Source organism: Heteronotia binoei, chromosome 8 (genome assembly GCF_032191835.1).
Source record: "Heteronotia binoei isolate CCM8104 ecotype False Entrance Well chromosome 8, APGP_CSIRO_Hbin_v1, whole genome shotgun sequence".
In the NCBI taxonomy this organism is placed as follows: Eukaryota; Metazoa; Chordata; class Lepidosauria; order Squamata; family Gekkonidae; genus Heteronotia; species Heteronotia binoei.
In genome coordinates, this window is record NC_083230.1 from 131832241 (window position 1) to 131856463 (window position 24223).

At 54.9% G+C, this 24223-nt stretch overlaps 1 protein-coding gene across 1 annotated transcript in view; it reads left to right on the forward strand.

Moving 5' to 3' along the window:
- The window catches only part of SHANK3 (SH3 and multiple ankyrin repeat domains 3), a 613814-nt gene that overhangs the window by 335626 nt on the left and 253965 nt on the right, over positions 1-24223 (forward strand). The window contains 2 exon segments of the mRNA XM_060246058.1: positions 8168-8185; positions 8187-8362. Coding sequence (XP_060102041.1) covers positions 8168-8185; positions 8187-8362 — 194 coding nt within the window.

Here is a 24223-nt window from a genome sequence, read left to right on the forward strand (position 1 = left end):
GGGATCCAGGGAACTGAGCAAAGGAAGCTCTGGCTCTTTCCTTCCTTCCCCAGGTGACCAGGAGGGAGAGGAGCCTCAGCCAATAGAAGGAAGAGAGGCTTGGCTCAGTAGCTCTGCTGTGCGATTGAGAGAGCCTGGCAGAGCAAGTTCTCCTCCCCCCCTTCCTCCCCAAGGGAGGAGCCTCAGCCAATGTAGAAAATAGAGGCTTTGCTCTGTAGCTCCTGTGCGATTGAGCAAGCCTGGCAAAGCAAGCTGTGACACAGAAGGAATCAAGAGAGAGGGAGAAGGAAGCAGATGGCAGCCAGTTGCTCAGGGGTCTGATGCTTGACACCCCTGGTTTAGAAAATAGTGACGTAAGGCAGGGTACACATATAGTAGTCATTCATAAGCTTTTGCATGGGGTAGAGGGAGTGCACAAAGAGAACTATTTCTCCATTTCTCAAAAGAGTAGAACTCAAAGCCATCCAATGAAGCTGGGAGAGCAGATTCAGTATAGACAAAAGGAAACATTTCACAAAGCAAGTGCTTAAAATGTGGAATGTAGTGATGGCCAGCGTCCCCTCTACGATGAGTTAGCCTGAGCTAGCTCACAGATTTTTAGCCTCCAGCTCACACCTTTTTGTCTTAGCTCAGGAAAAAATGGCCCCAGAGCACAATACTTGATGCAGCAGCTCACAACTTTAATACCAGGAGCTCACAAAGTAGCATTTTTGCTCACGAGACTCTGCAGCTTAGAGGGAACATTGGTAACAGCCACAGGAAGAAACAACTCTAGAAGGTGATGAGACATATTAATGGAGGAGAAGAACATAAGAACATAAGAGAAGCCATGTTGGATCAGGGCAATGGCCCATCCAGTCCAACACTCTGTGTCACATAAGAACATAAGGGAAGCCCTGTTGGATCAGGCCAATGGCCCATCCAGTCCAACACTCTGTGTCACATAAGAACATAAGAGAAGCCATGTTGGATCAGGACAATGGCCCATCCAGTCCAACATTATATATATACACACACACTGTGGCTAATAGCCACTGATGGACCCTTGCTCCATATTTTTATCTAAACCCCTCATGAAGGTGGCTATGCTTGTAGCCGCCACCACCTCCTGTGGCAGTGAATTCCACATGTTAATCACCCTTTGGGTGAAGAAGTACCTCCTTTTATCCGTTTTAACCCGACTGCTCAGCAATTTCATCGAATGCCCACGAGTTCTTGTATTGTGAGAAAGGGAGAAAAGGACTTCTTTCTCTGCCTTCTCCATCCCATGCATTATCTTGTAAACCTCTATCATGTCACCCCGCAGTCGACGTTTCTCTGAGCTAAAGAGCCCCAAGCGTTTCAGCCTTTCTTCATAGGGAAAGTGCTCCAGCCCTTTAATCATTCTAGTTGCCCTTTTCTGGATTTTCTCCAGAAAAAGTCTATCGGTGACTACTAGCCGTGATGATGAAAGGAAGCCTCCATATCCAGAGGCAGTCAGCCTCTGAATATTCACAACCCAAGGGGGTGGGGTCTCGGTCCCTCTGCTTTGTTGGCCCTTTGGGGCAACTGGTTGACAGCCTGCCGGACGAGATGGGCCACTGGCCTCTGTGTTCTGCACACAGCTGTCACCATGACGAGCAGTGTTTTCAAACACTCCCTGGGAAAGCTCTTGAATACCTAGCCAATGCCAAGCCAAGCCAGCAGCAGCAGCAGTGCCGCCGCACTCATTTGTAGACACATCAGTCAATGGTGCCGCTGCAAAGACTTCTCTCCTAAACGGCTCTCAGCCAAGTGAAATTGAATTTCGTCGTGTGTGTGTGAGGGGAGGGGAGGGGAGGGGAGCCGGGGTTTTACGAGCTGCTGATTTGCACTGTTTGAGCTTTAAAGCAAGCGGCCCTCTTCTTCGGCACCTGCTGCCTGGGAACGACTCAAGAGCTCAGACTCCCTAGAGAAGTCCTGCTGAAGGCTGGCAGAAAGGAGACCGGAGGAGAAATCTTTCTCTCACTCCTGATTTTAGCAACTCCCATGCAAAGCAGGGCATCGGCAAATGCTGCTGTTGTGACTAATGAACAATCCAGGCACAGCCACCTTTCCAGCCAGGGGGATCTGCTGGAGTCTTTCCCAGTGTCCAGGTCTTTTAGTCTTTTGCATTCTCCTCAGGTATCAGGACCAGTGTTCCCTTTAAGCTGAGTTAGTGTGAACTAGCTCAGTTTTTAAGCCTCCAGCTCACACATTTTTGTCTCAGCTCAGGAAGGGTGGCTCTAGAGCAGGGGGGGGGTCAAACATGCAGTTCAGTGGCCAAATCAGGCCCCCAGAGGGCTCCTATCAGGCCCCCGAGCAACTGGCTGTCATCTGCTTCCTTCTCCTTCTCTCTTGCTTCCTTCTGCATCACAGCTTGCTTTGCCAGACTTGCTCAATTGCACAGGAGCTACAGAGCAAAACCTCTGTTTTCTCCATTGGCTGAGGCTCCTCCCTTGGGGAGGAATAGCTTGCTTTGCCAGGTTCTCTCAATCGCACAGCAGAGCTACTGAGTCAACTCTCTTCTTTCTATTGACTGAGGCTTGCCCCCCCCCCCCCCCAGTCCCTGGGGAAGGAAGGAAAGAGCCAGAGCTTCCTTTGCCCAGTTCCCTGGACCCCATGGGAGAAATACAAAGAAAGCACCTTTAAGACCAATGTGTGCTAACGTTTTAAACATGTTTAGATAGATAGATAGATGATAGATAGATAGATAGATAGATAGATAGATAGATAGATAGATAGATAGATAGATAGATAGATAGATAGATAGATAGATAGATAGATAGATAGATAGATATTTGTGTTTGTATTCTTTACAAAATTTATATCTCTGCTAAAAAAAGATAGTCCCCTGTGCAAGCACCGGTCGTTTCCGACTTTGGAGTGATGTTACTTTCACAACGTTTTACGGGGTGGTTTGCCGTTGCCTTCCCCAGTCCTCTACACTTTCCCCCCAGCAAGCTGGGGACTCCTCTTACCGACCTCAGAAGGATGGAAGGCGGAGTCAACCTCGAGCCGGCTACCTGAAACCAACTTCTGCTGGGATCGAACTCTGGTCGTGAGCAGAGCTTAGGACTGCAGTGCTGCAGCTTTCCCGCTCTGCACCACAGGGCTGTATATCTCTGCTACCTAATCTTAAATAGGTACACACATGGCCCGGTCCGACATGGCTCGGCCCCACCCAACATGACCCGGCCCCTCCAGGTCTCATTTATGTCAGATCCAGCCCTCATAGCAAAGGAGTCCCCTACTCGAGAGAAAACTCATTGATGCAGTCGCCAAATCACTCATTCACAACTTTAATGCCAGTAGCTCATGAAGTAGAATTTTTTGCTTACAAGTCTCCAAGGAAGCAGTCATCAGCACCCACTTTATCAAAGTGATTAACTACCAGAGGATGCACTGATGACCACCGGAATAAATAGCTTTAAAAGGGGCTTAGAGAGAGTAATGGAGGATGAGACTGCCAGCGGCTACTAGCCATGGTGACTGAGGGGAAGCTACACATTCAGAGGTGCTAAGCCTATGAATCCCAGAGCCAGGAGGCAACATCAGGGAAGGCCGAGGCCCTGTTGTTGGCCCTTCAGAAGAACTGGGTGGCCACCGTGTGAGGCAGGAGGCTGGACCCTCCCTGGTCTGACCCAGCAGGGCTCTTCTGATGTTCTTATGAAGGCCTCAACCTCTTTGCCCTGTTGTTGGCCCTCCAGAGGAACTGACTGGCCCCTGTGTGAGGCAGGAGGCTGGACTGGATGGACCCTCCCTGGTATGACCCAGCAGGGCTCTTCTGATGTTCTTCTCAGGGGAAGGCCTCAACCTCTTTGCCCTGTTGTTGGCCCTCCAGAGGGACTGACTGGCCCCTGTGTGAGGCAGGAGGCTGGACTAGATGGACCCTCACTGGTCTGACCCAGCAGGGCTCTTCTGATGTTCTTATGAAGGCCTCGGCCTCTCTGTCCTGTTGTTGGCCCTTCAGAAGAACTGGGTGGCCACCGTGTGAGACAGGAGGCTGGACTGGATGGACCCTCCCTGGTCTGACCCAGCAGGGCTCTTCTGAGGTTCTTATCAGGGGAAGGTCTCAGTCTCTCTGCCCTGTTGTTGGCCCTCCAGAGGAACTGGCTGGCCACTGTGTGAGGCAGGAGGCTAGACTAGATGGACCCTCACTGGTCTGACCCAGCAGGGCTCTTCTGAGGTTCTTCTCAGGGGAAGGCCCCAGCCTCTCTGCCCTGTTGTTGGCCCTCCAGAGGAACTGGCTGGCCCCTGTGTGAGGCAGGAGGCTAGACTAGATGGACCCTCACTGGTCTGACCCAGCAGGGCTCTTCTGAGGTTCTTCTCAGGGGAAGGCCCCAGCCTCTCTGCCCTGTTGTTGGCCCTCCAGAGGAACTGACTGGCCCCTGTGTGAGGCAGGAGGCTGGACTAGATGGACCCTCACTGGTCTGACCCAGCAGGGCTCTTCTGAGGTTCTTCTCAGGGGAAGGTCTCCGTCTCTCTGCCCTGTTGTTGGCCCTCCAAAGGAACTGGCTGGCCACTGTGTGAGGCAGGAGGCTGGGCTAGATGGACCCTCACTGGTCTGACCCAGCAGGGCTCTTCTGATGTTCTTATGAAGGCCTCGGCCTCTCTGTCCTATTGTTGGCCCTTCAGAAGAACTGGGTGGCCACCGTGTGAGGCAGGAGGCTGGACTGGATGGACCCTCCCTGGTCTGACCAAGCAGGGCTCTTCTGATGTTCTTCTCAGGGGAAGGCCTCGGCCTCTGTGTCCTGTTGTTGGCCCTTCAGAAGAACTGGGTGGCCACCGTGTGAGGCAGGAGGCTGGACTAGAGGGACCACTGGAATCTGCAAAATGCCCTTTCAGAAGACGTGGTTCAGGCTTCACCCACCCACCCCTTTGTTTTTTGTTTCTGGACTGGTCTCTGGCAGCCCAGCTTTCCCACTTCAGCCCCTTATTTTCCTTTTCTGAATCCCTTCTGGCTTTTGCTGTGTGGAATGCTTGCAGTGGGGCCAATTTCAGGAGTCTGGCTGTGTCAATCTGTAGCAGAAGAAGACTCCCCTACCCTGCTGCTCTGACTCTTCATGTCTTGCAGTCCGAGAATCTTAGAGTTGGAAGGGACCTCCAGGGTCATCTAGTCCAACCCCCTCCGCAGTGCAGGAAACTCACAAACACCCCCCATGACCCCTGAAGATGGCAAAACCCCTCCAGCATCTCTTAGCAACCTGGCCCGAAGAAAACTTGCTGCCTGACTCGCAAGTGGCCGCCAGCATTTCCCCGGGCATGTCGGAAGGGCCATGAGAACTACGCACTGATGCAGCCCTTCCTGCCCTCCTGCTCATGATCTGCCTTCTCACGAGTTATTGCTGCTCCCTAAAGCGGTGCCTCAGCCCCCCACTCCACCCTGCGTCCAATGGAGGCACAACCGTTTCCATCCTTCTGAGGGACGTGGTGTGAGATGGGGTTTCAGAGGGCAGCTGTGTTGGTCTGCTAAGTCCAGTTGCCCCCCAAGACCAAAAAGATTTGGCGGAGGGGGTGAACTTCCTAGAGTCAGCGCTCCTGTTGTGAGATGCCGAAGGGTCTTCTCTTGCGTGCCAAGAGGGTTTGCTCAGCAAGGCCTCTCAGATCGTTTGAGTCTTTCAGGGTAAATGCAGCAGCAGTTACCTTTTGGCACAACCAGGACAGGAAAGCAGCACTGCTGGAACGCAGGCCTTCCACGTTTTGGCATGTAGGTTTTTGCTCGAAGTCACACTGCACGATGAGATCGTTAGTCTCGTAAAGCACACCTGTGCCATCACGTGATCCATCTGGCCAGGGCCGGCCCTGCCATTAGGCAAACTAGGCTATTGCCTAGGGCGCCAGCCTTCTGGGGGCGCCAAATTGGGTGCCTCTATGTGATTGGGTGATGAAATCAGTGCGGGGGGGTGGGGGTGGCAGACAGGCTAGGGCCCGACTTTGCATCCAGTCCTGCAGCCATACGTGACTTCTCTCTCCAAGGCCTCGATAAGCCGTCTTGTCTGCAAAAATGGGAACAGCTTCAGGCGCCTTGCAGGGCCCACTTCCCAGAAGGGGAGCTCCGGCAGTTTGTCTCTTGATTGGCTGGAGGGACAGAGAGCAGCAGTGGGTGGGCAGAGAGCGTAGTTGAGGCAGGGGGAGTTACCTGGTCTGTCTGGGGCACTCGCTTGGTCCTGAGAAAGTTGGGAGCATCCCGCTGAATTCAAAGGAGAGCGTTTGCAGTGTGGCTATGGACAGTCACCCCCAGGGTTAAACGTAGAGAAGGACACACAATATACACCAAAGATGCATTTCCCATTGAAGAGGAAAAATAAAACCGTGAAGTCCCGGGGTCGCTTCAAGACTGTCTCACTTGCTTCCTGCCACAGGTGGGGAGGGGGAGGCATCCTGGGCAGGCTGCTGGGGGGGGGGGGCATGTCCAGAGAAGCTGGGACCTGCAGATGCAAAATCTCTGCCTAAGTGACTAAAACTGGATCAGCAGTTGCAGATCCAATCGAGACCAAGGCAGTGGGTCAATAGATGAGGCTGTCGGGGGGGGGGGGGGGCGGTACGCAAGAAATCCCGGCTAGCCAGCACTCCCTCCTCGGGGAAGGCCGCAGGCAGTAACGGTGGGGGAAGAGGCTGCCACCTTGGTCATGCTGGCTCCTTGCCATCTTTTCTCCCCAGGCACCCTCCAGGGGCTGGGCTGCAGAAGCACCAATTAGGGTTACAATCCTAGAATCCTAGAGCTGGAAGGGACCTCCAGGGTCATCTAGTCCAACCCCCTGCACAATGCAGAAAACTCACAAACCCCTCCCCCTAAATTCACAGGATCTTCCTTGCTGTCAGGTGGCCATCCAGCCTCTGTTGAAAAACCAACAGGGAAGGAGAGCCCACCACCTCCCGAGGAAGCCTGTTTGCCAAGTCCAAATCAAGAAATATCTGGGGACTTTGGGGGGAGGAGCCAGGAGACTTTGGGGGTGGAGCCAGGAGATGTTTGGGGTGGAGCCAGGAGCAATGTGTTGACAAGCACAATAGAACTCCAAAGGGAGTTTGGCCGTCACATTTAAAGGGACTGCACACCTTAAATGCCTTCCTTCCATAGGAAACAATGAAGGACAGGGGCACCTTCTTTGGGGGCTCATAGAATGGGACCCCCCTGGTCCAACCCTTTTGAAACCTGGAGGGTATTTTGAGAAGAGGCATTAGGTGCTATGCTGCAAATTTGGAGCCTCTACCTCAAAAGAAATGCCCCCCCCCCCAGCCCCAGAGCTCGCAGATTAATTCTCCATCATAGTCTATGGGAATCAGTCTCCATAGGGAAGAATGGAGTGCCCAGCAGGCATTTCCCTACCCCCTCCCGCTTTCTGATGACCCTGAAGAAGGGGAGAGCCTCCAAACGGGGGGGGGGGGGGGGCGCACCTGGGGATTTGCAGCCTTAGCGGCACTGTAGGCAAGCCGGTGCGCAGCGCCTTTTCGGTGCAGGCCCCCTGCGGCAGGGGCCGCCTGCTGAGGCCGGGTTGTGGGGGAGGAAGGGGGGAGGGAGGGTGGGCAAGCCCTGTGCACCTGCTCGTCTGCGGGGAGAGCTTCCCGGGGCCAGGGAGGGGGCTGGGCTGCAGCAGCGCCAAGGCAGGCCAGCCGGTGCGCAGCGCCTTTTCGGTGGCGGCCCCCTGCGGCAGGGGCGGCCCGCTGAGGCCGGGTGGTGGGGAAGGGCGAGCAAGGCCTCTGCAGCTGCTCGCGTGCGGGGCGAGCTTCCGAGGCCGGGAGGAGGAGGAGGAGGAGCCGCCGGGCGGGCGGGCGGAGCCGGCGGGTTGGTGGGCGGCGAGGCGGGCCGCCATGTGCGGCGGCGGGGCGGCTGGGCGGCGTGTGCGGAGGCCGGGCTGCTGCTGCTGCTGAGCTCGGGGGCCATGGAGGAGCGGCGGGCGGGCCGGGGGGGCGGCGGGGGTCCCGGGGCGCGGCAGGGCAGGAGCGGCAGCCGGGCGGCTGGAGCGCCGGGCGGGCGCGGCTGGGCCGTCCGCGGATCGCCAGCCCACGCCGGGCGGCTGCCGCAGCGGCTCCCCCCGCGCCTGGTGCCGCTGGCCGGCCTGCGCTGAGCCCGGGCCCGCCGCCGCCGCCCTCCTCGCCCTCCTCGCCCGCCCGCCATGGCCGCGCCGCCGGGGGCGCTCAGCACGGTCACCTATGTTTTCGTTTTCAGCCCGAGCGGCCCGGGGGGGGGCGCCGGGGGCCGGGCCGGGCGTGGAGCCCACCCCGCACGCCGCCCCGGCCCCGCTGCGGGGGCCCAAGAGGAAGCTCTACAGCGCCGTGCCCGGACGCCGCTTCATCGCCGTCAAGAGCTACGCGCCCCAGGGCGACGGCGAGATCCACCTCCACCGCGGCGAGGCCGTCAAGGGTGAGTCGCCGGGGGGGGCCGAGGGGAGGGGCGGGGACCCCGCCTGGGGGGGGGATGCTCTTGGAGGAGGGAGGGGGGCTCAGGGGTAGAGCATCTGCTTGGGAAGCACAAGGTGCCAGGTTCAATCCCCGGCGTCTCCAACTCAAAAGGGTCCAGGCAAAGAGGCGTGGAAAACATCACCTGGAGACCCTGGAGAGCCGCTGCCAGTCTGAGAAGACAAGACTGACTTGCATGGACCCAGGGGGGTCTGATTCAGTAGAAGGCAGCTTCATAAGTTCATATCTGTTGCGGAGGGACGATGGCGTAGGGGTAGAGCATCTGCTTGGTAAGCAGGAGGTCGCAGGTTCCATCCCCGGCATCTCCAACTAAAATGGGGTCCAGGCAAGCAGGGGTGAAAAACCTCAGTCTGAGACCCTGGAGAGCCGCTGCCAGTCTGAGTAGACAAAACTGACTTGGATGGATTGAGGGTCTGATTCAGAAGAAGGCAGCTTCATATGCTCATATATGTTGGGGAGGGACGGTGGCTCAGGGATAGAGCATCTGCTTGGGACGCAGGAGGTCCCAGGTTCAATCCCCGGCATCTCCAACTCGAAAGGGTCCAGGCAAGTGGGTGTGAAAAACCTCAGCTTGAGACCCTGGAGAGCCGCTACCAGTCTGAGGAGACAAGACTGACTTGGATGGACCCAGGGGGGTCTGATTCAGTAGAAGGCGGCTTCATCATATGTCTCTTCCAGCACTTCATTCTGCATCCAGAGGGGCTCCTTCCTCCTTGGGGTTCCAAGAGGGGGGGGGGGAGAACTGTGGCGGCTTTGGGCCCCAATGCCAGTGGATAGGCAAAGGGCACCAAGCATGAGGCTGGTCTCCCCCGCTTGTCTGCCATATGCCCTCCTCAGATCGTGCAGATGGAAGTCTGGCTTTGGCTGAGTCGGTGCAGCAGGATCCATCCGGAGTGCAGCAGCCAGAGGAGCCCTGAGCAACATCCACACGTGTCGCGCTGACGGGTGTGCAGGGGCAGGGTGGGGGAGGCAGGGTTGTGTTCTGTGGGTGGCTCACGCCTGGTGGGGAGAGCTGGGCAGGGGGGGAGGGGGAGGGGAAGGCTGCCCTCCTCAGCTTTGCTCTGCTGCTGCTCTTGGGCTTGTGCCAGAGAACGGCCTGCCCATTGGTTGTGTTTGCTGGCCTGGAGTTTGCTTGGAGCTGCCCCCCCCCCTTGCTCCAGACGTTGGCCCTGGCTGCTCAAAAGGTAGGAAGAAGGACCTGATCACCCCTGGGCCAGGGTGCTTGGTGGTACATTCCTTTACATGGCAGGAAAAGGGGGGGGGGGAGGAGGACCAGGAGGCAATGTTGGATCAGGTCGTTCTCCAGCTCATTCTGGCTGGAGGCAGGGCTTGCCCGGCTTGTGCGGAGGGGCCTCAGAGCAAGTGCTGTGGGCACAAACCTGCCCCCAAAGCAGGTGGACCTGCGACCTCCAAGGCCTCCCTTGTGTGTGCCAAAGGCTTGTTCCTAGGGGTACAGGTCTTTTCACTTCCCACATAACGTTTGTTGTAAGGAAGTGACCTTCTCGCTGGCGGCCAGGTGTGCCATTGTGACCCTCAGGGGCATCCTCACTTCCGCTACTAACTGCCCCTCTAGAACCGTGATAGAAGTGCTGCTACAGCGGGAGCTGTGATGTGTGAGGCTCTCTCAGACCGCTTTCCCACTCGCCTGACCTCGCTCTCACTCGCCTCTTCTCAGCAGCGCTTCCGTCGTATTTCGCACAGGCTGCCCCGAGGCTGCGACTCGCTCTGCCTCTTTCGCAAAGCAAACAAGATTCTCTAAAAACCCGTTTCTGTTTGCCGCATAAAAAAGGCGAAGCTAGTTGCAGCCCTGGGGCAGACAGTGTGGAATCCAGTGGAAGCCCCGTGGAGAAGAGGAGCGGCAGAGCGGCAGAAGGCTAGTGGGGAATCGGTCCCACACTTTGAAGGACTCGCAAGCAGACTTCCAGAGCACCTGATACCTAAAGCAGTCTTGACCAAAGTGTGTCCTACTATTTCTTGCAAACATTCAAGGTGAAGAAAAGATTGCTCAGTTTCTCCTGGCATTCGGCTCAGCTGTGCTCAGGGTTTCTTTATAAATGCCGGTGTGCTGATACTGGCACTTGGGTTTTTTGTTCCTTTGGTTTGGCCCCTGTGTGACACAGAGTGTTGGACTGGATGGGCTACTGGCCTGATCCAACATGGGTTCTCTTCTGTTCTTATGTGACACAGAGTGTTGGACTGGACGGGCCACACATGGCTTCTCTTATGTGGCACAGAGTGTTGGACTGGATGGGCTACTGGCCTGATCCAACATGGGTTCTCTTCTGTTCTTATGTGACACAGAGTGTTGGACTGGACGGGCCACTGGCCTGATCCAACATGGCTTCTCTTGTGTTCTTATGTGACACAGAGTGTTGGACTGGATGGGCCACTGGCCTGATCCAACATGGCTTCTCTTGTGTTCTTATGTGACACAGTGTTGGACTGGATAGGCCATTGGCCTGATCCAACAGGGCTTCTCTTATGTTCTTATGTGACACAGAGTGTTGGTCTGGAGGGGCCACTGGTCTGATCCGACATGGCTTCTCTTGTGTTCTTATGTGACACAGAGTGTTGGACTGGAGGGGCCATTGGCCTGATCCAACAGGGCTTCTCTTATGTTCTTCTGTGACACAGAGTGTTGCACTGGAGGGGCCATTGGCCTGATCCAACAGGGCTTCTCTTATGTTCTTCTGTGACACAGAGTGTTGCACTGGAGGGGCCATTGGCCTGATCCAACAGGGCTTCTCTTATGTTCTAAGGCTGTGTCATGGTTACAGCACTGGGGCGGGGGGGCCTTATCTTGGTTTGAGTGAGGGCAGGAGTTTCTCACCATGTTCCTACTGTCCTCTGGCTGCTACCTGGGTGTTGCTGTGGGGCATTGCCTGCTGCTCCAGAAGGTGTCTGTTGTCATTAGGCCCTCTTGTTTTGCTGCTGAAGCATGTCCATGTACGAGGTTTCTAGGCTGCTTCGCAGCTGTTGTGATACCTGAGGCACTTAGCTGAGGTTTAGCACATTGTAGGTATATCATAAAAGAGAAAGAACTACAACGATTTAAGTTGTTGTTAAAACACGGAGTGTCCCCAAGCCCTTGGGAGAAAGAGTGTATTTTCGCTGAGCATCTAGATCAGGGGCGGCCAAACTTGCTTAACAGAAGAGCCACACAGAATAAACGCCAGAAGTTCGAGAGCTGCAGGACACGAACATTAAAGCAGGAAGGAAGGAAGGAAGGAAGGAAGGAAGGAGGAGGGAAGGAAGGAGGAGGGAAGGAAGGAAGGAGGAGGGAAGGAAGGAAGGAAGGAGGAGGGAAGGAAGGAAGGAAGGAAGAAGGAAGGAGGAGGGAAGGAAGGAAGGAGGAAGGAAGGAAGGAAGGAAGGAAGGAGGAGGGAAGGAAGGAAGAGGGAAGGAAGGAGGAAGGAAGGAGGAGGGAAGGAAGGAGGAAGGAAGGAAGGAAGGAGGAGGGAAGGAAGGAAGGAGGGGAGGAAGGCGGAAGGAAGGAGGGAAGGAAGGAAGGAGGAAGGAAGGAAGGAGGAGGGAAGGAAGGAGGAAGGAAGGAAGGAGGAGGGAAGGAAGGAGGAAGGAAGGAGGAGGGAAGGAAGGAGGGGAGGAAGGCGTAAGGAAGGAGGAAGGAGGGAAGGAAGGAAGGAAGGAGGAAGGAAGGAAAAAGGCAGGAGGAAGGAAGGAAGGAGGGAGGGAAGGAAGGAAGGAGGGAAGGAGGAAGGAAGGAAGGAGGAGGGAAGGAAGGAAGGAGGAAGGCAGAAGGAAGGAAGGAAGGAAGGAAGGAAGGAAGGAAGGAAGGAAGGAAGGAAGGAAGGAAGGAAGGAAGGAAGGAAGGTGGGAGAAGTGGAAAGAAAGCAACTTTAATTTTAAATGCATTCTCCAAGCTACTGGCTGGCTTAACTTGGAGAAGTAATTTAAAGAGATAAATGCCTTTTCCAAGCCGGCCAGTGCGGCAGTAGGGTATTGAGAGTCGCACATTACATGTTGAAGAGCTACAGTTTGGCCACCCCTGATCTAGATCTCAGGGAAATGGGCACATTGCTGCAGGGAATGTGGTGCCAAGGGCAGAATGCCCACACGAGACAAGCCTCTTGCTTAGGTAGAGCAGGCTGGTCTGCACCACCGCTTTGTGTCACACGCTACAGAGGAAAGGAGCAGGTCCCTGCGAGGAACAAGGCCCAGAGAATAGAGAAACTGGGGGGCAGGGGAGGTGGATGAGCCGAGGGGTGACCTCTGTGCAATGGCAGTGGATCCAGGTGCCCGCAGGCAAGTGCTTCTAACCCCAAAGGCCCAGCAGCGTAAGATTGCTCCTAGAAGGAACTAAGAGGCGCTTGCTTAGGACTGCGCTGTTGAACTGGGTAACTTGTCGTGCAGCCCCACAGCCTGGATGCAGCTTGTTGATGCCCAAGGCTGCCTCGGCAGAGAATGTGCATTTTTAAACAAGACCCAAGTCCAGAGAGATGGGAACATAGCAACTGCTCCGGCGTCTATGGCAACGCTGCCCACACGCTCCGTGCAATAAGCACAAGATGCACAGCTCGCATCCTTCGCCGTGGGGAGGGCTGTGGCATTACTTCTGGGAGGCCAGTAAACTCCCACCTCCCGGAAGCTCTGCAGGCAAGGGCTTGAAGCCCTTCTGCCAGGGGGACACGCCGGAAAAGCAGCATCTTCCAACTACCTGCACAGCTTGCTTGCCAGTGAAGACCCACACAGCTCAGTGGGAAAGGTTCCCCTGTGGAAAACAGGAGGAGAAAGAGGGTGAATCCCATCAAAGAGGGAATTTGGACAAAGACAGAGTTTATCTTTTGGCCAACCAATTAGTTGCAAAGTAGAAGCAAGACTAGAACTCACAACCTTGGGAGCGGTGCTCTAACCACAGATTTTAGGGATCCTCTGTGTGTGTGCTGATTGAAACTGGTCCTGACTGGGAGGGCAGGAAGGACTGCAGGGGAGAGGCTTCGCTCTGTGGGACAGGAGAGGCTTTTAGTGCACATAAAGTTCCCCATTCATGTCCTGTGCAAGACCAGGCACAGATGAGACAGGGAGTCACAGAATCCTAGAGTTGGAAGGGGCCCTCCAGGGTCATCTAGTCCAACCCCCTGCTCAATGCAGGAAACTCACAAACCCCTCCCCCTAAATTCACAGGATCTCCATCGCTGTCAGATGGCCATCTAGCCTCTGCTGAAAAACCTCCAAGGAAGGAGAGCCCACCACCTCCCCAGGAGGAAGCCTGTTCCACTGAGGAACCCCTCTAAACTCACAAACCCCTCCCCCTAAATTCACAGGATCCTCATTGCTGTCAGATGGCCACCTAGCCTCTGTTTGAAAACCTCCAAGGAAGGAGAGCCCCCCACCTCCCCAGGAGGAAGCCTGTTCCACTGAGGAATCAAACTAACAGTCAGGAAGTTCTTCCTAATGTTGAGCCGGAAACTCTTTTGATTTAATTTCAACCCATTGGTCCTGGTCCTATCTTCTGAGGCCACAGAAAACAATTCCACACCATCCTCTATATCAGGGGTGGCCAATGGTAGCTCTCCAAATGTTTTTTGCCTACAACTCCCATCAGCCCCAGCCAGCATGGCCAATGGCTGGGGCTGATGGGAGTTGTAGGCAAAAAAACATCTGGAGAGCTACTGTTGGCCACCCCTGCTCTATATGGAGAGCCAATTTGGTGTAGGAGAGCCAGTTTGGTGTAGTGGTGAAGTGTGCAGACTCTTTTCTGGGAGAACCGGGTTTGATTCCCCACTCCTCCACTTGCACCTGCTTGGAATGGCCTTGGGTCAGCCAGAGCTCCCTTATCTGGGAGAACCGGGTTTGATTCCCCACTCCTCCACTTGCAGCTGCTGGAATGGCCTTGGGTCAGCCAGAGCTCCCTTATCTGGGAGAACTGGGTTTGATTCCCCACTCCTCCACTTGCAGCTGCTGGAATGGCCTTGGGTCAGCCATAGCTCTCTTATCTGGGAGAACCGGGTTTGATTCCCCACTCCTCCACTTGCACCTGCTGGAATGGCCTTGGGCCAGCCAGAGCTCTCTTATCTGGGAGAACCGGGTTTGATTCCCCACTCCTCCACTTGCAGCTGCTGGAATGGCCTTGGGTCAGCCATAGCTCTCTTATCTGGGAGAACCGGGTTTGATTCCCCCCTCCTCCACTTGCAGCTGCTGGAATGGCCTTGGGTCAGCCAGAGCTCCCTTATCTGGGAGAACCGGGTTTGATTCCCCACTCCTCCACTTGCAGCTGCTGGAATGGCCTTGGGTCAGCCAGAGCTCTCTTATCTGGGAGAACCGGGTTTGATTCCCCCCTCCTCCACTTGCAGCTGCTGGAATGGCCTTGGGTCAGCCAGAGCTCCCTTATCTGGGAGAACTGGGTTTGATTCCCCACTCCTCCACTTGCAGCTGCTGGAATGGCCTTGGGTCAGCCATAGCTCTCTTATCTGGGAGAACCGGGTTTGATTCCCCACTCCTCCACTTGCACCTGCTGGAATGGCCTTGGGCCAGCCAGAGCTCTCTTATCTGGGAGAACCGGGTTTGATTCCCCACTCCTCCACTTGCAGCTGCTGGAATGGCCTTGGGTCAGCCATAGCTCTCTTATCTGGGAGAACCGGGTTTGATTCCCCCCTCCTCCACTTGCAGCTGCTGGAATGGCCTTGGGTCAGCCAGAGCTCCCTTATCTGGGAGAACCGGGTTTGATTCCCCACTCCTCCACTTGCAGCTGCTGGAATGGCCTTGGGTCAGCCATAGCTCTCTTATCTGGGAGAACCGGGTTTGATTCCCCACTCCCCCACTTGCAGCTGCTGGAATGGCCTTGGGTCAGCCAGAGCTCTCTTATCTGGGAGAACCGGGTTTGATTCCCCACTCCTCCACTTGCAGCTGCTGGAATGGCCTTGGGTCAGCCAGAGCTCTCTTATCTGGGAGAACCGGGTTTGATTCCCCACTCCTCCAGTTGCAGCTGCTGGAATGGCCTTGGGTCAGCCAGAGCTCCCTTATCTGGGAGAACCGGGTTTGATTCCCCACTCCTCCAGTTGCAGCTGCTGGAATGGCCTTGGGTCAGCCAGAGCTCTCTTATCTGGGAGAACCGGGTTTGATTCCCCACTCCTCCAGTTGCAGCTGCTGGAATGGCCTTGGGTCAGCCAGAGCTCTCTTATCTGGGAGAACCGGGTTTGATTCCCCACTCCCCCACTTGCAGCTGCTGGAATGGCCTTGGGTCAGCCAGAGCTCTCTTATCTGGGAGAACCGGGTTTGATTCCCCACTCCTCCACTTGCAGCTGCTGGAATGGCCTTGGGTCAGCCAGAGCTCTCTTATCTGGGAGAACCGGGTTTGATTCCCCACTCCCCCACTTGCAGCTGCTGGAATGGCCTTGGGTCAGCCAGAGCTCTCTTATCTGGGAGAACCGGGTTTGATTCCCCCCTCCTCCCCTTGCACCTGCTGGAATGGCCTTGGGTCAGCCAGAGCTCTGGCAGAGGTTGTCCTTGAAAGGGCAGCTGCTGTGAGAGCCCTCTCGGCCCCACCCACCTCACAGGGTGTCTGTTGTGGGGGAGGAAGGGAAAGGAGATTGTGAGCCACTCTGAGACTCTTCGGAGTGGAGGGCGGGATATAAATCCAATATCATCTTCTTCTTCTATATGGCAGCCCTTCAAGTACTTGAAGATGGTGATCCTATCACCTCTCAGCTGGCTCCTGCTCAGGCTCTAAGAAGAGTCCCAGGCACAGATGAGATTTTGTACCTTCGAATTTGGGATCTGTTAGGAAGCTGGGTTCAGGTAGCCGGCTCCAGGCTGACTCAGCCTTCCCTCCTTCCGAGGTCAGTAAAATGAGTCCCCAGCTTTCTGGGGGGAAAGTGTAGATGACTGGAGAAGGCAACGGCAAACCACCCTGTAAAAAGTCTGCCGTGAAAACATTGTGTGAAAGCGATGTCACCTCAGAGTCGGAAACGACTGGTGCTTGCAGGGGGGACTACCTCGACCCTTTTAACCAGCTCTGTCCCAGAGGTGTCGTTCTTCTTAATGCCTTCCCGTGTTGCCCCCTCTGTGCTGCTTTCACCAGGTTGATTGCCGCTGCTGTTCTTCCCAGCTGTCCTTGGTCACGATATCTCTCCCCTGCCACGTGGCTTGCGTGATTTTTCACACTCCAGCAATGGCTGGGAGGAGGGACGGTGGACCTCAAGGAGCGGGCCTCCCCTTCGTGGAGCAGACAAGGGAGAACCTCAGTGCCCCCACCCCATCCCAGTCTTGACAGCTGAGGCACAGACCTCTCCCTCCCAAACTCCGTTTAAACACAGAAGCACTAACCAGGATCAGAGTTCTGAATGCAAGCAGATGAGTTCCCACCTCCTCTGGGGCAGCAGGGGTCCTGTGCCTTTGCATGGGCTGTGGACAGCGGGCAGGATCCCAGGGACAGTTGTCCCGACCTCTGCACACCCCTGCATGTGGGAGTCTCAGGCAGCTTGCAGCGGGGTAGGAGCCAGGCTCTAACAAGAGAGTTGGCAGCCAAAGCGGCAGGCCACGCACTGGAGATTGCAGCTGCTGGCCGTGTGGGGAGCTCAGTGGGTGGCTGGCGCTGCACGGGGACGGGAGTCCATCCAGGCCGCTGTCCCTGTTGGAGGGCTGCCTGGAAAGAGCTGGGGAGGCACCAGGGCAGGGATGAGTTATGCGCTGCTGCAGGAAGCAGGCTCAAGGGTTCGGCCTGTGGCATGGCGACGGGCTGGAGGGAATGGCACCTTCTCGCCTTCACCGACTTGTCCTAGCAGTAGTCTGTGCAAAAAGGATCTCGGGGTCTTAGCGGACCATACGCTGAACATGAGTCAACAGTGTGATGCGGTGGCTAAAAAGGCAAATTCAATCTGGGGCTGTATCCACAGAAGTGTAGTGTCCAGATCACGTGAAGTGATGGTATCGCTTTACTCTGCTCTGGTAAGACCTCACCTGGAGTCTTGTGGTCAGTTTTGGGCACCACATTTTAAGAAGGATCTAGACAAGCTGGAACGAGTCCAAAGGAGGGGGACGAAGATGGTGAGGGGTCTGGAGACCAAGTCCTATGAGGAAAGGTTGAAGGAGCTGGGCATGTTTAGCCTGGAGAGGAGGCAGCTGAGAGGTGATAGGATCACCATCTTCAAGTCCTTGAAGGGCTGTCATCTAGAGGATGGTGTGGAGTTGTTTTCTGTGGCCCCAGAAGGTAGGATCAGAACCAATGGGTTGAAATTAAATCAGAAGAGTTTCCGGCTCAACATTAGGAAGAACGTGCTGAGCAGACAGGTTAAAATGGATAAAAGGAAGTACCGTACTTCTTCACCCAAAGAGTGATTAACATGTGGAATTCACTGCCACAGGAGGTGGTGGCAGCCACAAGTATAGCCACCTTCAAGAGGGGTTTAGATAAAAATATGGAGCACAGGTCCATCAGTGGCTATTAGCCACAGTGTGTGTGTATATATACAATTTTTTGCCACTGTGTGACACAGAGTGTTGGACTGGATGGGCCGTTGGCCTGATCCAACATGGCTTCTCTTATGTTCTTATGTTCTTAACTTGCTGACCGTTAGAGTGGTTCCTCAGTGGAACAGGCTTCCTTGGGAGATGGTGGGCTCTCCTTCCTTAGAGGTTTTTCAACAGAGACTAGGTGGCCATCTGACAGCAATGAGGATCCTGTGAATTTAGGGGGAGGGGTCTGTGAGTTTAGAGCGGTTCCTCAGTGGAATAGGCTTCCTCCTTGGGAGGTGGTGGGCTTTCCTTCCTTGGAGGTTTTTCAACAGAGGCTAGATGGTCATCTGACAGCAATGAGGATCCTGTGCACTTAGGGGGAGGGGTTTGTGAGTTTAGAGGGGTTCCTCAGTGGAACAGGCTTCCTCCTTGGGAGGTGGTGGGCTCTCCTTCCTTGGAGGTTTTTCAACAGAGGCTAGATGGTCATCTGACAGCAATGAGGATCCTGTGCATTTAGGGGGAGGGGTTTGTGAGTTTAGAGCGGTTCCTCAGTGGAACAGGCTTTTTCCTGGGGAGATGGTGGGCTCTCCTTCCTTGGAGGTTTTTCAACAGAGGCTAGATGGCCATCTGACAGCAATGAAGATCCTGTGAATTTAGGGGGAGGGGGTTGTGAGTTTAGAGCGGTTCCTCAGTGGAACAGGCTTTTTCCTGGGGAGGTGGTAGGCTCTCCTTCCTTGGAGGTTTTTCAACAGAGGCTAGATGGCCATCTGACAGCAATGAAGATCCTGTGAATTTAGGGGGAGGGGGTTGTGAGTTTAGAGCGGTTCCTCAGTGGAACAGGCTTCCTCCTCGGGAGGTGGTGGGCTCTCCTTCCTTGGAGGTTTTTCAACAGAGGCTAGATGGCCATCTGACAGCAATGAAGATCCTGTGAATTTAGGGGGAGGGGGTTGTGAGTTTAGAGCGGTTCCTCAGTGGAACAGGCTTCCTCCTTGGGAGGTGGTGGGCTCTCCTTCCTTGGAGGTTTTTAAACAGAGGCTTGATGGCCATCTGACAGCAATGAAGATCCTGTGAATTTAGGGGGAGGAGTTTGTGAGTTTAGAGCGGTTCCTCAGTGGAAGAGGCTTCCTCCTCGGGAGGTGGTGGGCTCTCCTTCCTTGGAGGTTTTTCAACAGAGGCTTGATGGCCATCTGACAGCAATGAAGATCCTGTGAATTTAGGGGGAGGGGTTTGTGAGTTTCCTGCATTGTGCAGGGGGTTGGACTAGATGACCCTGGAGGTCCCTTCCAACTCTAGGATTCTCTGATTCTGGGTTCTCCTCTCGTTCCTCTGCCTCTCAGCTCCCCCTTGGGGCTCACGCACAGTGGGGTACAACTGCCAGGGATCGGAGGGCAAGCTCCAAGCCCATCCCTGCCCATCACCTTGGGCCTCTGCCCACACGTGCTCCTGCTTCTGGGCCTGCTTTCGGGCTCTGGGCCCCAGTAATGGACCAGTAGCAACAGCAGCAGTGCATGTCGTGGCTGGTGATCATCCGTGACAACGAAAGGAGGTATCAGTAAAAGCTCTCAGACACCAGTGGAACGATCCAAGGCCTAGGAAGAAGGAGACTGGCAGCCTGTCAGAGAGCTATTCCCGCGCTGAGCCCCCCAGCCCATAAAAGCTCCTCTCTCTCTGGCCTTCTCACTTCAGGAGCGAGCAGGAAAGACTAGCTAGGCAAGTTCAGAGAGGATCAGTCCTAAATGAAAGTTCTGTGTTCAGAGGCTGGGTGAGGGGTCTGGAGACCAAGTCCTATGAAGAAAGGTTGAAGGAGCTGGGCATGTTTAGCCTGGAGAGGAGGCGGCTGAGAGGTGCTCTTGAAGGGATGTCAGATAGAGGATGGTGTGGAATTGTTTTCTGTGGCCCCGGAAGGTCGGACCAGAACCAAAAGTTTCTGGCTCAACATGAGGAAGAACTTCCTGACCATTAGAGCAGTTCCTCAATGGAAGAGGCTTCCTCCTTGGGAGGTGGTGGGCTCTGCTTCCTTGGAGGTTTTTCAACAGAGGCTAGATGGCCATCTGACAGAAATGAAGATCCTGTGAATTTAGGGGGACATATATGTGAGTTTCCTGCATTGTTCAAGGGGTTGGACTGGAGGCCCCTTCCAACTCTATGATTCTGTGATTTTCAAAATTCAGCCAGTTTGGTGTAGTGGTTAAGTGTGTGGACTCTTATCTGGGAGAACCGGGTTTGATTCCCCACTCCTCCACTTGCAGCTGCTGGAATGGCCTTGGCTCAGCCAGAGCTCTTGCGGGAGTTGTCCTTGAAAGGGCAGCTGCTGTGATAGCCCTCTCAGCCCCACCTACCTCACAGGGTGTCTGTTGTGGGGGGAGAAGACATAGGAGATTATAAGCTGCTCTCAGTCTCTGATTCAGAGAGAAGGGCGGGGTATAAATCTTCAGTTCTTCTTCTTTATTTTATCTGTTTGTTTGTTTGTTTTTTTAAAAAAACCTCTACGTATAGCCTGGGAGGCAGTTGTGGGGAGGGGCACCCCACTCGCATGCTTTGTGGGAGCATTTTGTGGGGGGGGATCATTGTGTGAACCAGAGTTCTGGGCTCGATCCATCCTGGCTGTTTTGCATTCTGTTTTGTTCTCGTTTACTCTCCGGCAGCTTTGTGGGAATCAGTCCTGCCTGGGGGCAAGTCAAGCCTGCCCCCACCTCTTGAATGTTCTCAGTGCTTCTGTGCAGGTGGTAGAAAAGAGCCAGAGCCCGGCAGCACCTGCAAGGCGAACAAAAATTGTGGCAGCTTTTGGGAGTCACTGCAGTCTTTTCTTCAGATACAGACTCACATCAGGGCCCTGCGGGATCTTCAACAGCTCCACAAGGCCTGTAAGGCCTTCACACAAGGACAGCAACGGTTGCCATGCTGGCACGCTCTTCCCCCCACCCCCGTTGCAATGACTGGAAATTGAAATTGAACAATGGCGCTTTAAATGAGATGCCATCGGGGTTGATAGTAGCCTTTTAATGTAACTGATTTTATTGATATCGATATATGTATTTGATTTTAATGTTCTACATTGCCCAGAGTCTGACATTGGCTGGGATGCGGCCATTCATTATCATTATTATTATTAACAACTCATACCCTTTCACAAATGTTGTTAGTCTTTAGCAGGGGTGGCCAAAGAACGTAAGAGCCACATAGAATAAATGTCAGATGTTTGAGAGTCGTAAGACAGGAAGGAAGGAAGGAAGGAAGGAAGGAAGGAAGGAAGGAAGGAAGGAAGGAAGGAAGGAAGGAAGGAAGGAAGGAAGGAAGGGGAGAGAGGAAGGAAGGAAGGAAGGAAGGAAGGGGAGAGAGGAAGGAAGGAAGGAAGGAAGGAAGGAAGGAAGGAAGGAAGGAAGGAAGGAAGGAAGGAAGGAAGGAAGGAAGGAAGGAAGGAAGGAAAAAATAGATGGGGAGGGAGGGAGATGTGAATAGAAAGCAACTTCAGCGTTAAATGCATTCTCCAAGCTGCCAGCTGGTTTGACACGGAGAAGTAAAATTTAAAGAGACCAGTGCCTTCTCCAAGCCAGCCAACAGGGCTTCAAGAGCCACGAAATGTGTGTGAAAGAGCCAGATGTGGCTCTCGAGCCCAGTTTGGCCACCCCTGGTCTTTACGGTGCTCCTGCTCTTTTCTCCTGCTGCTTGGGTCATCCAGGCCGACAACAGTGATCCATCTCCATCTATCTTTATGAGGGTTGTTGGCCACCAAAAACTGGCTTGCAAAGCCGGGGATGGGAGGAAGGCGTTTGAGGGCAGATGGAAGATGAGGCAGGATAGGGTGCAGGCCCCATCTTTGAGGAAGACCAGGTGGACTCCTTGTGCCCAGGGAGAGAGATGGGCAGCGCATCAGCCAGGGCTCCCGCTAGAATGGAGGAAGAAGAGGCTGGCCCTCACCCAGCAGCAGCTTTGTCACAAAAGCAGGCCGTTGCCTGGCTCCGGCGAATTGCTTGAGGAAGCTGGAAGGAGTTTGATCCCCCACAGAGCTTTCAGGGTAGAGGAGCCCACACCCTTAATCGTGCATTAAACCCTCTGCCGAGTGTTTGCCTAGCCAGCACCTCAAAGGAATGCTTACAACACCCATCCATTTTTAATATAGAAAACTTGCAGTCTGTTTCTCCAGCAAAGGGCTGGCAAAGCGCAGAACAATGCAGCCGGGAACTCGGGCATGGGAGCGGCGGCCCGATCACGACAAAATAAGAAGCCAGCTGGAGAACCCAAAATAGCAGCTCTGGCAGCACAGCCCACTCGAGGGGAGAAGCTCGGCTGCCCCGGCAAGCCTGACTGGCCTGTCTGGGAGGATCCACTTCTCAGTCCTCCCTATCCAGAGACCTTCCTGCATGTGGGGGCTGCGCCAGTCCCAAACGTCCATTTCTCAATTCTCTGGGCAGTGACATGTAAGGTGGGAGGGATGCCAGAGGGCACCGTCTCCAGCAGTGGGGCAGCTCGATGTTCCTGTTGTGGTCGTGCCTCCCTCCCAACTTGCTTTGGAGAAAACAACCTGCAGGACTGGGGTTTGGTTTTAATTAGGGATGCAGCTATTGCCACAAGGGGTTTTTCTTTTTTTGGAAGAGACCCCCCCCCTCCAGAAGAGGGTTTTATACCTTAAGGCAGGGGCGTCGAACTCATTCGTTACGAGGGCCGGACCGGACATAAATGAGACTTTGCCGAGTCGGGCCATGTGTGACATAAACTTTATAAAGGACACAAACACAATTAAGCCAGTTTGGTGTAGTGGTTAAGAGTGCGGACTCTTATCTGGGAGAACCGGGTCTGATTCCCCCCTCTCCACTTGTAGCTGCTGGGATGGCCTTGGGTCAGCCAGAGCTCTTATCTGGGAGAACCGGGTTTGATTCCCCACTCCTCCACTTGCAGCTGCTGGAATGGCCTTGGGTCAGCCAGAGCTCTCTTATCTGGGAGAACCGGGTTTGATTCCCCCCTCCTCCACTTGCAGCTGCTGGAATGGCCTTGGGTCAGCCAGAGCTCTCTTATCTGGGAGAACCGGGTTTGATTCCCCACTCCTCAGCTTGCACCTGCTGGAATGGCCTTGGGTCAGCCAGAGCTCTCTTATCTGGGAGAACCGGGTTTGATTCCCCACTCCTCCACTTGCACCTGCTGGAATGGCCTTGGGTCAGCCATGGCACTCTTATCTGGGAGAACCGGGTTGGATTCCTCCCTCCTCCACTTGCACCTGCTGGGATGGCCTTGGGTCAGCCAGAGCTCTCTTATTTGGGAGAACCGGGTTTGATTCCGCTCTCCTCCACTTGCACCTGCTGGGATGGCCTTGGGTCAGCCATGGCTCTCTTATCTGGGAGAACTGGGTCTGATTCCCCCCTCCTCCACTTGCAGCTGCTGGAATGGCCTTGGGTCAGCCAGAGCTCTTTTATCTGGGAGAACCGGGTTTGATTCCCCTCTCCTCCACTTGCACCTGCTGGGATGGCCTTGGGTCAGCCATGGCTCTCTTATCTGGGAGAACTGGGTCTGATTCCCCCCTCCTCCACTTGCAGCTGCTGGAATGGCCTTGGGTCAGCCAGAGCTCTTTTATCTGGGAGAACCGGGTTTGATTCCCCACTCCTCCACTTGCACCTGCTAGGATGGCCTTGGGTCAGCCATGGCTCTCTTATCTGGGAGAACTGGGTCTGATTTCCCCCTCCTCCACTTGCAGCTGCTGGAATGGCCTTGGGTCAGCCAGAGCTCTCTTATCTGGAAGAACCGGGTTTGATTTCCCACTCCTTCACTTGAAGCTGCTGGAATGGCCTTGGGTCAGCCAGAGCTCTCTTATCTGGGAGAACTGGTTTGATTCCCCACTCCTCCACTTGCAGCTGCTGGAATGGTCTTGGGTCAGCCAGAGCTCTCTTATCTGGGAGAACTGGGTTTGATTCCCCACTCCTCCACTTGCAGCTGCTGGAATGGCCTTGGGTCATCCAGAGCTCTCTTATCTGGGAGAACCGGGTCTGCTTCCCCACTCCTCCACTTGCAGCTGCTGGAATAGCCTTGGGTCAGCCAGAGCTGTCTTATCTGGGAGAACTGGGTCTGATTCCCTCCTCCTCCACTTGCACCTGCTGGAATGGCCTTGGGTCAGCCAGAGCTCTCTTATCTGGGAGAACTGGGTCTGATTCCCCACTCCTCTACTTGCAGCTGCTGGAATGGCCTTGGGTCAGCCAGCGCTCTCTTATCTGGGAGAACCGGGTCTGATTCCCCACTCCTACACTTGAAGCTGCTGGAATGGCCTTGGGTCATCCAGAGCTCTCTTATCTGGGAGAACCGGGTCTGATTTCCCCCTCCTCCACTTGCAGCTGCTGGAATGGCCTTGGGTCAGCCAGAGCTCTCTTATCTGGGAGAACCGGGTCTGATTCCCCCCTCCTCCACTTGA